This window comes from Lithobates pipiens, unplaced genomic scaffold, assembly GCF_037356315.1.
Source record: "Lithobates pipiens isolate NorthernLeopardFrog02 unplaced genomic scaffold, aLitPip1_a1.2 Scaffold_8, whole genome shotgun sequence".
In the NCBI taxonomy this organism is placed as follows: Eukaryota; Metazoa; Chordata; class Amphibia; order Anura; family Ranidae; genus Lithobates; species Lithobates pipiens.
In genome coordinates this window covers 106519418-106534128 of record NW_027507903.1, presented here as the reverse complement: position 1 = coordinate 106534128, position 14711 = coordinate 106519418, and the positions used below count along the sequence as shown (strand labels likewise).

At 45.9% G+C, this 14711-nt stretch overlaps 1 protein-coding gene across 5 annotated transcripts in view; it reads right to left on the bottom strand.

Annotated features, from left to right (window-relative positions):
• CPEB1 (cytoplasmic polyadenylation element binding protein 1) overlaps positions 1 to 14711 on the bottom strand; it is a 172035-nt gene that overhangs the window by 16338 nt on the left and 140986 nt on the right. For 4 of the 5 annotated variants that reach the window (XM_077473127.1, XM_077473129.1, XM_077473131.1 and 1 more), the window contains one exon: positions 1279 to 1383. In XM_077473127.1, coding sequence (XP_077329253.1) covers positions 1279 to 1383 — 105 coding nt within the window. The remainder of the gene's footprint in view (positions 1 to 1278; positions 1384 to 14711) is intronic. The other variant, XM_077473128.1, reaches the window with a different exon arrangement.

Sequence of the window (14711 nt, the reverse complement as noted above, 5' to 3'; positions counted from 1 at the left end):
TTCAGCTCCCCCTTCCTTATACTTACCTGAGTCAGATGGCGATCAACACTATGCCTGAGTGCCTCTAATCTGCTTCTACCTTTGTGGACAGTGAGGAGTCATTGGCTCCAGCTGCAGTCAATCACTGCCAGTGAGAAGGGCTGAGTTGTAGACCGCACAGGTTCAGGGTTGAGCTCTCATAACAAGCGGCTTGCTATAGGGGCACTCAAAAGGGGAGGAGCCAGGAGCATTGGCAAGGGACCCAAGAAGAGGATCAGGGTTGCTTTGTGCAACACCATTGCACAGGGCAGGCAAGTATGATGTTTGTAAAACAAATTTAACCTATCACTTTAAGAGTACTGTAGATGTAAACTTTTGCAGGTGCACTGGAGCTCTTGTGTAAAGCGCCTAGTGTTTACAACCTGCATTTTTCCAAATTTCTTATTATACACTTATATAGCACCAACAGTTTATGCAACTCTTTACAATATAGAGGGGGGACAGCGCAATTACAATACAGAAGGGACAAGAGGGTCCTGCTCAGAGCTTACATGCTAAAGGTGGTACAAAAGGTAATAGATGCAGGGAATGATTTGATGGGGGGCATGTTCAGGAAATACAAGGGTAAAAAAAGCCAGTATAAAGATCTTCCACATTTACACAAGTAAAAATGCATGAACTTTTTACAGCCATACACCTGCAGCTTACCAGACAGGTTAAAGTGCAAAGTGTTTTATGGTAGCCCTCTGCCTGCAAACATCTGTGTGCATGTACCCAAACACCAACAGTATTTACAATATGCAGCACAACTGTCGTATATGCCCCAAAAATGAGACCCAACCACTATATGCCCCCAAAATGAGCCAACCACTTTGACGAAAGTCAGAAAGCATACAAAGTCCACACACTTACTCAAAGTTCTGGCTTCAATTATTAACCAACAATCACAGCCCATTTATAGGGCTAGCATATCTAGTCTATGCTAGAGGTTGACTTTATTGTGGCTTTTTAAAACTTCAGCATCCATAACACCCTACAGCTGTGTTCAGGTCAGAGGTCCCCTACAAGTGCTGTAGGATTTGAATTTAGCCAAGTGGCGATGCCATGGGTGGTTTAGTAAAGCCACCAATTTGCTGCTGAAACTATAAAACTGGTGGCTAAAAACACGAAATAGACGATTTTATTGGTTAATATTGAAAACTTAATCCCATCACCGTGTCCTAGAGGTTCCATACGTGAACTCTTGTGCAGCACCACAATGTGCTCAAATAAAGTAAGCTCCTACCGCTTTGGCATTACCTTTAGGCATATTACCTTTAGGAGGACAACGTGGATGCTTTCCATCCTTACCAGGCCACTCAACACTCAGAGCACCAAACACACGGAATGTGTTTATCAGGCCAGCTGTGAAGAAAAGAGGCAAGACATTATACAAAAACTAAGGGCAATATTTTTCATCTAGGCTTGAAAGAATGGTTAATATTTTATTAAAAGATTTTTATGTTAACAGTTTACATTAGGAGGATGTTGACCTAGGCCAGCGTTCCAATTGCAGCCTCCAATTTAAAAATTTACATATAGCCACAAAACCACTCTGAATCAAGTAGACGATTTAAACCTCGTCTTGTACAGGGTGATTATCCTCCACCTCCTGTTCCAGAGCCAAGAGAAAATCTTTACATTGGGGAGTAATCCCCCATGACAAGTTTACTGAAGTGGACTCCTCACCTCTTATCCAGACCCAATTAAAATTTTGGAATGCCCATCACTTTGCCTTGGGGATGTTTGTTACAGGACAAAAACAAAAAAAAAAAAAAAACAACCCTATCCATAACGAGTATTTTAGGTATACATATACTAACCCTCATGCTGCCATGAACAAGGCTTTATGTTAGTGTCAGCAGAGACCCATAAACAGACATGACTGTTCTAGCTGCCAGTTGTGTTGTACATTCATTCTGCAGGCTGTCGGTTATTTTTTTTCCCATGTGGGGGGGCTGTAAAGCCACTCACTTCTACAATCTGCGGAAGGCCCCTTGCAGCCTTAGAGGTTTTAGATAAAACCCCACCCAAAAAATCTGCAACATCCCTCCACCACAAACAAATGCATGTGTTGGAGCAGCCCATGTAGGAAAAACACAAGTCATTAGGTATTGCTAAATTTAGCATTTAATCATTATTGAAAATAAGGGTTTGATGAATCATTGTGCTAATGTGAAGGCATTTTCCTGAATTACACCACAGGGTATCTTGATATCCATTATGATAGAGATGTGCTGCCACCTTCAGTTGACTGAACGCTGGCAAGAGATCTATCCATTTTTTTTTTTAGCAAGCTATGAGGGGGGATTGCTGTGTCCACCCAGAGAGATTTTAAATTAACGACACTACCTGCCTGGAGTTTGTTCTCCCTGTGCAGGTTTACTCCTGTACTCCCATTTCCTCCCACACTCCAAAGACGTGCTGCTGGTTAATTGGATTCTGCCTAAATTGGCTCTAGTATGGATGAATGAGCGTTAGGGGACTGTAGATTGTAAGCTCCTTTATGGCAGGGACTGATGTGAATGTACATTTATATATTGACAGCGCTATAAGCAGGGCCGCTGATAGGCCAGTACAACTGGCCCTGCTGTACTGGGCCTGACCAGCAGGGGGGGCCCGGGCAACCTGAACAGCAAAGTAAATTCAATGTAAAAAAAAAAAAAAAAAAAAAAAAAAAAAAAAAAACACAGATCAGCCCAGCCTTGACGCCATCCCACCGTTCCATCCCCACCCTTTCGGTAAATTTTTTTTTTTAGGGCCTGCGTTCTTGTTACATATGTGGCTGCAGAGGGACTATTTTGTATTTCAGGCGTGGAAGAATGCGTCCTCTGCGCCCGCTCCTCATGCTGGCAAAGCCGCACAAATCTCGGCCAGCGCATCCTATTAAGTGGGATTGCGGAGTGATATTCCTCTCTCCGCGTGAGAAGTAGCAGAGAGGAAAGCAATTCAATTCCAATCGAAATTCTGTGGACACTCAAGAACAGGGAGGAAGTGACTCTGCAGTGCTGGGGCCAAGGCAGCTAACAATTACACAGGTGAGGTGTGTGCTTGCTGGGGGGGGGGGGGGGGGGGGGGGGGAGGGAGCCTTCAAGTTCAACATCTATTAACTCTGCAATACTATACCCTGCCATAAACACCATTTTATAAATTAATGGTTTGTATTATATAGATATTAAAGAGGTCTGTTCTCATCTGAAAACAGTATTTCTTTTAGATAATCAAACCTATAACTGGCTGGAGAAAAACAAATATCACTTGTAGACAAACCTACACTTTGTTTCAAGGCGGGGTCTGGGGAGGGGCCAGGGTGGAGCTGAAGGGGGCCCCGTCAGAAATCATGGGGCCCCGTACAGCCTACCTATCAGCGGCCCTGGCTATAAGTACCTGTGATAAACCAAATAAAAAAAAAAAAAAATGTATTGAACATACACAGGGTACCTACATATTCATTACAATAAGTCAGAGCACCAAATGTGGGGAGGGCAACACTGCAACAAGCACTAAACTAAACCAGAGCAGGTCAAAACCTCAAGCACCAGCCTGCAAGACTTTCTGCCCAAAAGTCAAAACCTCACAGGCTTAAAGATCCACTTGGCACAAAACACACACACACCTTTAAAAAGTTTAAGCTGAAGACCGGGTAGAAGCCTTACAACTTGATCTACTGAAGTCCGATATTTAATAATCCAGGAAGCACCAACACTGCTAGAAGAATGAGCAATCACTGAGAAAAGTAGAACTTTACCCTTTATACTAAGCTTGAGCAATAATTTGCCAGAGCCATATAGGTTGAAAAACCCTTCCTCGGGCCTTCAGGAAGAACAAATTGGTAAGGAGACTGACAAATTACAGCAGTCAACTTCAGTAAATCTTGATTGCATATACACATGGAAGGTATGACGATCCTTGTTCCCTGGCATTTGAAGGAGATGAAGAAACTACCTTGTCATAGTCTAACACCAGGAACGCCTACTCACAGGCAGGACGCTCTACAAGCTTAAGTCAAAAAAAAAAAAAATCCCATTTTCTTTTAGTCGACAGCCAGGTCTCCATTTAGAACCATAGGTGCGTCCCAAAGCAGTGCCAAACATGGAGGGGTGGGACACAATACCAAGGCCAACACAAGAGCCAACCAGGTAACAGGAGCTCAACCTAAACAATACCCCTTCAAGAGGGAATAGACCCTCTAAACCACAGCCCGCAACACCCTCAGATGCCAGCATATCCATGTAGAATTTTGTGAAAGCGTACACAGACGACTAAGTGGCTGCCATGCAAACCATGGCAGCTGATGCCTGATGATGGAAGGCCCAAGAAGCAACAGGCAGCCAAGTACAACGTGCCGTAGCGGGGAAAGAAGGAACCCAAACCCTGATAGAATAGGCCAGAATCAGTCTGTCTGATCCATCTAGAAACGTCGCAACAGCAGACAGACCTTTGACCCGTCCGTGATCAAACTAAGCGTCCGATCTCCGTAAAGGCCCTGTGACTGCCAAATACACCCAAACATCCAGGGCATGCAAGGTAAATTCCTTAGAACATTTTGACCTGGGACACATGGAAGGCAATACAGCATCCTTAGTCAAAAAGGAATCAGGAGGGAGCCACGTACAAGGGAGCAGAACCACTTCATTTTTGTGGATCACCAGGTTAGTATGACATGGTAACGCCTACAGTTCGACACTCTGCGAGTAGAAGTGATAGCAACCCAAAAAAAAAAAAAAAAAAAAAAAAAAAAAAAAAAAAAGCCACTTTCTGGGACAGAGCAAGCAGAGGAACCTCCCGATTATTTCCAACAGGAGGTACCTGTAGAACCGAACACACCAAGAGTAGATCCCATGGCGGCAGAAGCAACCGCACCGACGAAGGCAGATGTCGAACCTCTTGATTAAGAATAATACGCACCAGGGAGTGGGAGACCAGGGGAGGCCAAAGAAAACCACCAGGGCCAACACCTGGCCCTTAATTGTTCTCAAGGTCGAGTTATGTGCAACATCTCCCCCCCCCCCCCCTTCCTGTTAGACTCTTAAATTCAGCCAGGGTAGCTCCAAACAGACATTGTCTTGAAATGGTAACCTAGTGAGTCTTTTTTTTTTGAAGCTCAGTCCGCAGACCAACACTTAAGCCCCAATATATGTATAAACACCCCTGTCAAAACAAAGCTTAGCAATCAAGGGAACTGCGTCCAAGAGGCACTGCATACAAACTGCAGCCCCCAGACCAACTGGTCTGCCAACTCAGCAAAAGCAGAGGGCATCTGCTCCCCCTGTAGGTATGTCAGCCAGATCCTTAAAGCGCCAGAGACTCCTACCAGAATCATGGTCGCCTTGTGCAACCTAGAGCCAGAGGGATCCACTGCTGGTTGAACAGGCTACTCTAATGAGGGAACCCACAAGGAACCAAAAAGGGACACTTTCAGTCTATACAAACAAATATTCCAAAATAGGAGGAAGGGAATGCTTTTGCCGAGCGAGACAGTTTATGGGTGCCAAGGGGACATGGACCTTAGCAGCAGCCTCCATCTTTAAAGGTTTCCCAAACAGATGTAATAATTGAGACAACCAGCACCTTATGTGCCACTGCAGTTGGAAGAAAAACCTCACTGACAGGATGGAGTGTGGCCACCAACCCTGCAAGGTGGGCCACTTCCACGACATTAGAGGCAGACATAGGATCTGTTGAGACCGATGAGGCAGGGGAGCGCCATTAACTAGCCTATATGCCCAAGTGGTACCTGTGAAAAACGCAGAGAACACTGGATAAGATGGGGCGACTTGCAAGACAAGGCCGCCAGCTCCAAGACCCTCCTGGCTGATGTAATGGCCACTAGGAAGACCACTTTCTGAGAAAGTCAATGGAATTTCCCTGATGTTCTCAAACGGCGGTTTCTGAAGCACAGATAGCACCAGGTTCAGATCCCACAGAGCCAAGGGTGGACTACATGCCGGACCCCTTGTACGAAAAGGTGCTCACTAGAGAGATGCCAGGGGTCGTTGGAAAAAGGACAGCCAAGGCCAATATCGGTCCCTTGATGGTGCTTAAGGTCAGTTTCTGGTCTACTCCTCACTGTAGGACCAGCAGGATCCTGGAAACGGAATAAATGTAGACACCACCCCATCTCCTCACACATGGAAGATATACCATCGTATGTGGAAGGCTTATATCTCCGAGAAGATTTTCATGCCCTCAACAGTTGAAAACACTGAGTCAGACAGGCCTCTGTTCCTTAGCACCTGGCTTTCAACAGCCATGCCATTAAAATCAGCGACTGTAAAGCAGGATGGAGAATTGGACCTTTAGACAGGTTCTCGCATCGGTAAACGCCAGGGACCGTCCACCACCAGGCGTACCGGGTTGGCGTACCAAGGATGCCGAGGCCAATCTGGGGAAATCTGTATCACTGGAATCCCCCCCTCGGCCTCCACTCTGCGGAGCAGACACTAACAGTTTTAGCAGAGGAAAGGCGTAGACCAGTCGGTATGGTTCCCACGCAGCCACCAACGCGTCTGCCGCGTCCGCCAAAGGATCTCGTCCGAAAGGTGCAGAGGTTCATATTCAGATTGAGCCGAGAGGCCAGGACATCCAAATCTGGTGTGCCCCACTGCAGGCAAAGAAGCCTGAACACCTACGGATGGAACGTGCACTCTCCTGGGTCCAGCATCTGGCGTACGGTACTGCCTCAAAAAAAAAAAAAAAATGAGGCCACCATGAGGCTCAGGTCTCGAATGCAAAAGCACAGCAACGGCCACCTGCGGTACATCAACAGCTTCACCACAGCTCTGAGAGTCTGCGGTTTGTCTGAGGGGAGAAACTCACTTCCACGGATTCCAGCAGTAAGCCTAGGTACTCCAGGTTTTGTGTAGGCACAAGAACTGACTGAGGTTCAACAACCACCCAAATTCCTGCAGAGTTTGCATGGTGATCCCCACATCCTCCCTTAATTCTGAGGTGGAAGATGCTCTCAGGAGATAGTCTAGGTAACTCACGATTGCGATCCCACGTTGTCGCAACACCAAAACTGGAGCCAATACCTTGGTAAAGACTCCGGGTGCTGAAGCCAAGCCAAAGGGGAGAGCCAAACTGGTAGTGGTCTTCCCCTACTGCAAATCACAGAAACCTGATGCCTGAGGCATATGGGTATGTGCAAGTACACGTCCTGGATGTCCAAAGACACCAGGGAGTCCCCCTTGGAGTGCAGCGACTGCGGAGCGAACCGATTCCATCCTGAACCTCTGTACTTTCACAAGGCAATTGAGGGCTTTCAGGTCCAAGAGTGGACGTACACTTTTTTTGGGGACTAGAGATTGGAATAGAACCCCTGAAACCTTTCCGTTTCTGGAACAGGCACTCACCCCGCAGCTTAGCAGGTTCCTTACTGCCCCAAACTATCTTGTAGCCCAATTAAATCAGTTCGCAGACCCATTGGTCTGACAGCCAAGAGGCCCACCGGTCCTTCTGAAGGCGACGCCCCACCCGAGTGGTGGGGCAAACCTTCATGTGGTAGCACTTGTTTGCAGGCTTGCAAGTCCAGGGACGCTTCTGTCCCTCAGTAGTCACCCTGTCTGACTAAGCATTTTGCTGAAGCCCCAGGCAGGCGAAAAATAGGATTTGTAAAACAGCTTACCTGTAAAATCCTTTTCTTTGATGTACATCAGGGGACACAAAGCCACAGTAATAACTGGGTTATATCAGCGTATCAGGTGCTGGACACTGGCACGCCCCTTAAGGCATGTACTTCCCCCATATAACCCCTCCCATTACTGGGAGTCCTCAGTTATGTAGCCAAGCAATACAAGTGTGAGAAGGAAGGGACCCCTGTGTCCCTTGATGTACATCAAAGAAAAGGATTTTACAGGTAAGCCGTTTTAAAAATCCTATTTTCTTTCATCAGGGGACACAGAGCCATAGTAACCATTAGTGATGTCCCATAGCAACTGAAAAAGGGGGGGGTATGATGGGGTTGAGATGGACAAAAAACAGGAGGCCAGGGGACTCATACTGCAGTATATGCTATGCCCAAGGGCAATATCCTCATGACCTTTAATATTGATTTGATAAAATCAGATAAACATATGAACTGAAGACCAAGTCGCGGCCTTACAGATCTGAGCCATAGAGGCCTGATGATGCACCACCCAAGAGGCACTAGTGACCCTGGATGAGTGTGCTCTTAATACGAGAAGGAATAATTGTCTTTAAGCTGAAGCTTGAACAATCACTTGACAAATTTGTGAAATAGTGGATCTTGACGCTGCCTGTCCACATCTTGGACCCTCTGGCAGTACAAACAAAACATGCGTTTTGTGAACCTGAGCGGTCGCCCTTAAATAGACTGATCATTCATACTACATCAAGAGAATGTATTGCTTTCCTCTTCCCCAGATTAAGGCTCTGGGGAGAAAGGAAGAAGAATATCTTGGTTTAAATGAAAACCTGTTACCACTTTTGGTAAGAATTCAGGATGAGGACATAACACCACCTCATCCTTATACATGATGAAATATGGCTCCAAGACAGAGCCGCTAGTTCCGATACTCTAACAGAAGAAATGGCAAGCAGAAAAGATTCTTTGTCAAAGAACCAAGGGAATTTCTTGTAAGGTTCAAACGGCTGATTTAACAAAGCCGATAAGACCAAATTTTAAATCCTAAGGATTTAGAGGTGCCTTGATAGGGGGAATAAACTACGCAGCAAGAGTGGGAAGCAAGAGGCCATTGCAAAAGACATTGACACAGCCTGGATCTGGCTCTTGATAAAAGTCAAGGCCAGCTTCATTTCAGATCCCATATGCAGGAATCAGGAATCCTGCCCATCGACATACTTCCTGGGGTGCCAACCCCTGAAACCACACCAAGAAACATATGCCTTTTAGACTCTAAAAGTAAGTTATTCTGGAAGCCGGCTTCCTGGCATTAGTCAAAGTAGACACTACCGAAGGAGATCACGATCCTTTAGAGAGTGGGATTCAACAGTCAAACCTGTTGAACTCCTCGTCTGTAAGGTAAGATGAAATGCAAGGCAGTCTGGCTATAAATGGCAGAGTCCAAGGACTCCTGCCATCTTTATGAATCGATAAATTAAAATCTTCTGGGATCTGGCTGGGGCTACCAGAATCCCCTCCTTCTGTTCCTGCTTAATCCCACGGAGAAGGTGCAGAAGTAACAGAACTGGAGGAAATGCATAGATCAGTGAAAACTGATCCCCTGGGAAGACGAATGCGTCTGTTCTGCCTGTTAGCGGACCGCTTGTTCGACAAAGTTGTCGACCTTATTAATGAATCTGGATGCAAATAGGCCCATATCCGGAGTACCCCATCTGACATATTGCTAGGAAGATGTCAGGGTGAAGAGATCATTCTCCCAGAATTGTTGGCATCTCAAGTAGTACGCCTGAAAAATTTGAATTGCCCATAGGCAAGGAGTGCTGTGTTCTGCCAAAGCTAGAACATTGACCTCTTTTTGGGCTGCACGACTTCGTGCCTCCCCTGGTGATCGATTTAAGCCACCGCTGTGGCCCTGTCAGACTGAATCCTGTCAGGACAGTTCCGTAGTCTGACCGCCAAGATTCAATGGCCAGATGTACTGCCTGAAAACCTTAAAAAAGTTCATAGGCAAGGTCCTCTAACCTGGGCCATCTCCCCTGGATGGGATCTTCTTCCAGGGCTGCTCCCCAGCCTAGAAGGCTGGCATCTGTTAACACTTTCCAGGATAAAGATTTTCCATCCTGCTGGATAACCACCAATTTAGGCTCTGACCCATGTCGGGAGCCAAGCATCTTGGAAACCAGGCCTGAATCTTCTTTATTCCAGACCGACAGGGTGGTCTCTTGAAGCAGTCTGACTAAAACTGCGCATAAGGGACGGTCCTGAAGGAGGCCACCATTTCCCCTAAAAATCTCCTGCAGCCGAATGAAGGAATTTTCCTTTATCCAGATAAGTTGAATTAGTCCTACAATGGAACAGATTCTCGCCTGGGGTAAGAATACAGTCTTCTGTATGGTATCTATAACCAGCCCCCAAGTATCCTCGATGGTTTTAAGGAGAATCTTCCTAGGCTGAGAATCCAACCTAGAGATTTCAGATATCTACAGCTGAGATCAGACTGGTTTTAGACCTGAGCCTGAATGATCTATTAAAAGTAGATCTTCTAATAGGCTAGGACCGTTATGCCTTGAGCCCTTAACCTGGCTAAAGGAGGTGCCAGAATCTTTCAGAACACTCGTGCTGTGGCTAAGCCGAATGACAGTGCCACAACTGAAAAAAAAAAAAGATTTAAAAAAAAAAAAAAAAAAAAAAGCTGAAATTTCTGGCAAGCGGGAAACTGGCACATGGAGATATGCAACTCCCCTCCTTGCAGGATGGATATAGCCGATCGAATTATGAAAGCATCAGATGTTTAAGTGCTGATTCAGACCGAGATCTAGAATGGGTCTTACCTGTTTGGCTCTGGGACCTTAAAAAAAGGTTTGAGCCAAAATCCCCTGTCCCACTAAGGGAATCTGATATCAAGGACTGAGATGACAGCTGATCCAGAGGCCAGAAAGGAGGGCCTTTTGGAACCTTAGGAGCATTCTCTGAGGAGACTGATACTCTTGCATAAAGACTGCCACGTCAGCAGCCCCAAGGACCCCACAGGCAGCACCCAAACAGGACCTGAACCCCAGACCCTCAGATCGAAAGCCGACAGCCATCAGGGCTCTTGAAACTCTAGATGTAACCTAGAGAAGAAAAAAGAAAAAAAAAAAAATCCCTCTGCCCTTAACGTTGTTCCTGCCAGACTGGGTGAGGGGGGGAAAGGTCCTGCGATTCTCAAACGAGTGGGGGTGCTCCTTCATGAGAAGGCCTTAGCATTCTACTTTATGGGGCTTCTGCCCCCAAGATCCTGGTGCTGCCCTTGGGAACTTTCTCCTGATGATTGATACCTTATGATTGATACCTCAAGAGTCTGTGCTGCAGTCAACAAAAGGGTTAAAGGAGTAAACACCTGACTTGTGCGGCTACTCCCTCCCTGTTAGGATCCTCCTAACAGGAAAGAAATATCTTCCAATATCTGGGAAGATCTACCTGATCCCCAGCCTCCTGCACCTCAAAAGGGCCCAGAGGACTAGATGGGAATCTGCTATGTTTAGTCCTACTATGGAAAGACAGGTTTTTTTCTTCTACCATTTAAAAGATTATTGCTGTTTGTATGAAACACACAGCAAAAGAAGTGTTCTACCCTTGATGGCTCATCTAAATGGCTGTATACCTCTTAGGGGAGGATGCCATTTTTGGAAGGGTTTTTAGTTTGTTGTATACCATTAACCCCTTAGAACCCTTAGAGTTCCTGGTCCCTTTGTCACTCATAGCTTACAGTACAAAGCAGAGGCACTACCAGAAAAAGAATGTTTCACTTGCTAGGCTATAGTACAGTACAACGGCTATTAATCCTAGCTATACAGTACAATGTTGTCAAAAGGAAAAAGGCCTGTGTCATCAAACCTGACCAGCAACCACTGCTCTGTCCCTCCACCGCCAGGCAGCAGCTTCTCTTGTAGAGCTTTAAAATGCTTCCTACACGTGCGGCCGGCATCCAACACCGTTTAGCCATGCCACCCCCCCCCCCCACGCAGAATACATCCCCCCTTCCAAAAAAGGAAGTTGAATCTCCCACGCAAGCACTGGGGGGGTAAAATCTTCCACTCGGTGAGCGGCCGCGGTTTGCCAAAAAAAAAAAAATTCACAAAAATGGCAGCTGGCTGGCATTCGGACAAAAATAGCCAATCTGGGGGCCCAGGAAGTGATCAGACCCCCCCCCCCCGCCTTTCCTCTTACCCAAGGGTCTGGAGCTGGCTTAGACAGAGGAGAGTGGAGCTTCTGCTGTTTCCAGCGTCAGAATGGTGAGTGCTCAATACAGCCTCCAGTGGTGACAGACATGACATAATACATGGAAGGAGAGATTCCTGAGAAAATCTCCACCTTATCCTTGCAGCAGGGTTTTTAATCAGATGAAAATCCAAATCTTCGCCCTTCATGGTAGCTCCAAGACAGTGATGGCGAACCTTGGCACCCCAGATGTTTTGGAACTACATTTCCTATGATGCTCATCTTCACTACAGAGTGAAGGAGCATCATGGGAAATGTAGTTCCAAAACATCTGGGGTGCCGAGGTTCACCATCACTGCTCCAAGACCTTAAAAGGAAACCTTCAGGAACCGGAGAACACTCAGGTTGACCCACAATCCTGGACCCGCGAGAAGACCCTGCCAGTAAACTTTTGTTGGCCTTACTAACAAAAAGTACTGGATCCCAGGGCCCAGCTCAAAGCATTCGCAAGAAAAACCTTGCGTCTTTGGATTATGAGGCCCAGGTGCATTTGTTTAGTCCATTACAAAGACATCAGAAACGGACCGGTCAGGATGGCTGGCTCTCAAGGATAGCCCTGCCCTGGAGCTCAGTGGAAACACATCCTTACACATGCCCGACACTGGCGAAAAAAAACGGAGGACTCCTAGTAATGGGAGGGGTTATACGGGGGAAGTACATGCCTTATGGGGTGTGCCGGTTGTCCAGCACCTGATACTCCGATATAACCCACATGATGAAAGAAAAGCTTCTTGAGCAGAAAATGGGGGCCCTTGCCTGTGGCATGGCTCCTTACCTCTTCCTGGACTGTGGGAGCAAAGTGACCTGTGACATTTTTAACATCCAGCGAGACTCCAAATAGGCACTCACCAAGGAAGGGTAAATCCGTCAAGGCTTTTTAGATGCCTGGTCCTCAGACCAGCATTTCAGCCAAATCAGGCGCCGCAGCACCGCTGCTGAAACTGATGCCGTCGAGAGCAAGGGAAGCGTATCCAGGCCACGTCACAGCTGTACTTAAGGCCATGCACTAACTGGTCTGCTAGTTCCACGCAGACAGGAGAGGCCTGCTGCTTCTCCAAATTTGCGGTGCAATCATTTTGCCACTCCGTGGCTGCGACACTAGTGCTTTGGCCAGTACTGGTCGTATCGCTGACCCGCCACCATAAACGGGGAACAGGCCACTGCCTCCCTGTCGGTAGGGTCTAACCACTTCAGCCTCGGACCAATAAATACCTTAAGGACCAGAGTGTTTTTGCAATTTCGCACTGCGCTGCTTTAACTGGTAATTGCGCGGTCATGCAATATTGCACCCAAACGAAATTTGCGTCCTTTTCTTCCCACAAATAGAGCTTTCTTTTGATGGTATTTGATTGCCTCTGCGATTTTTATTTTTTGCGATATAAATGGAAAAAAGAGCGAAAATTTTGAAAAAAAATGATATTTTCTTCTTTTTGTTATACGAAAAATCGAATAAACTAAATTTTAGTCATACATTGAGGGCAAAATTTATTCAGCCACATGTCTTTAGTAAAAAAAATGTCAATAAGCGTATATTTTTTGGTTTGCGCAAAAGTTATAGCGTCTACAAACTAGAGTACATTTTCTGGAATTACACAGCTTTTAATTTATGACTGCCTATCTCATTTCTTGAGGTGCTAAAATGGCAGGGCAGTACAAACCCCCCCCAAATGACCCCATTTTGGAAAGTAGACACCCCAAGGAAACTGCTGATGGGTATGTTGAGCCCATTGAATATTTATTTTTTTGTCCTAAGGGATTGGAATAATGACAAAAAAAAAAAAAAAAAAAAAAAAAAAAAAAAAATGTACAAAAAGTTGTCACTAAATGATATATTGCTCACACATGCCATGGTTATATGTGGAATTGCACCCCAAAATATATTCCGCTACTTCTCCCGAGTACGGGGATACCACATGTGTGGACTTTTTGGGGAGTCTAGTCACGCACGGCATCCCGAAAACCAATCACCACCTTCAGGATTTCTAAGGGTGCAAATTTTTGAATTCACCCCTCACTACCCATCACAGTTTCGAAGGCCATAAAAAGCCAAAATAGCACAAAACCCCCCAAAATGACCCCATTTGGAAAGTAGACACCCCAAGCTATTTGCTGAGAGGCATGTTGAGTCCATGGAATATTTTATATTTTGCCACAAGTTGCGGGAATATTACAAACCTTTTTTTTTTTCACAAAGTTGTCACTAAATGATATATTGCTCACACATGCTATGGGTATATGTGAAATGACACCCCAAAATACATTCTGCTGCTTCTCCTGAGTACAGGGATACCACATGTGTGGGACTTTTTGGGAGCCTAGCCGCGTACGGGACCCGAAATCCAAGCACCGCCTTCAGGATTTCTAAGGGCATAATTTTTTTATTTTACTCCTCACTACCTATCACAGTTTTGACGGCCATAAAATGCCAAGATGGCACAAAACCCCCCCAAATGACCCCATTTTGGAAAGTAGACACCCCAAGCTATTTGCCGAGGGCCATCTTGACACTATTGAAATATTTTGTTTTTTGTCCCAAGGGATTGAATAATGACAAAAAAAAAAAAAAAAATGTACAAAAAGTTGTCACTAAATGATATATTGCTCACACATGCCATGGTTATATGTGGAATTGCACCCCAAACTATATTCAGCTACTTCTCCCGAGTATGGGGATACCACATGTGTGGGACTTTTTGGGAGTCTAGTCGCGTACGGCACCCCGAAAACCAATCACCACCTTCAGGATTTCTAAGGGTGCAAAGGCCATAAAATGCCAAAATAGCACACCCAAACCCCCCCAAATTACCCCATTTTGGAAAGTAGACAC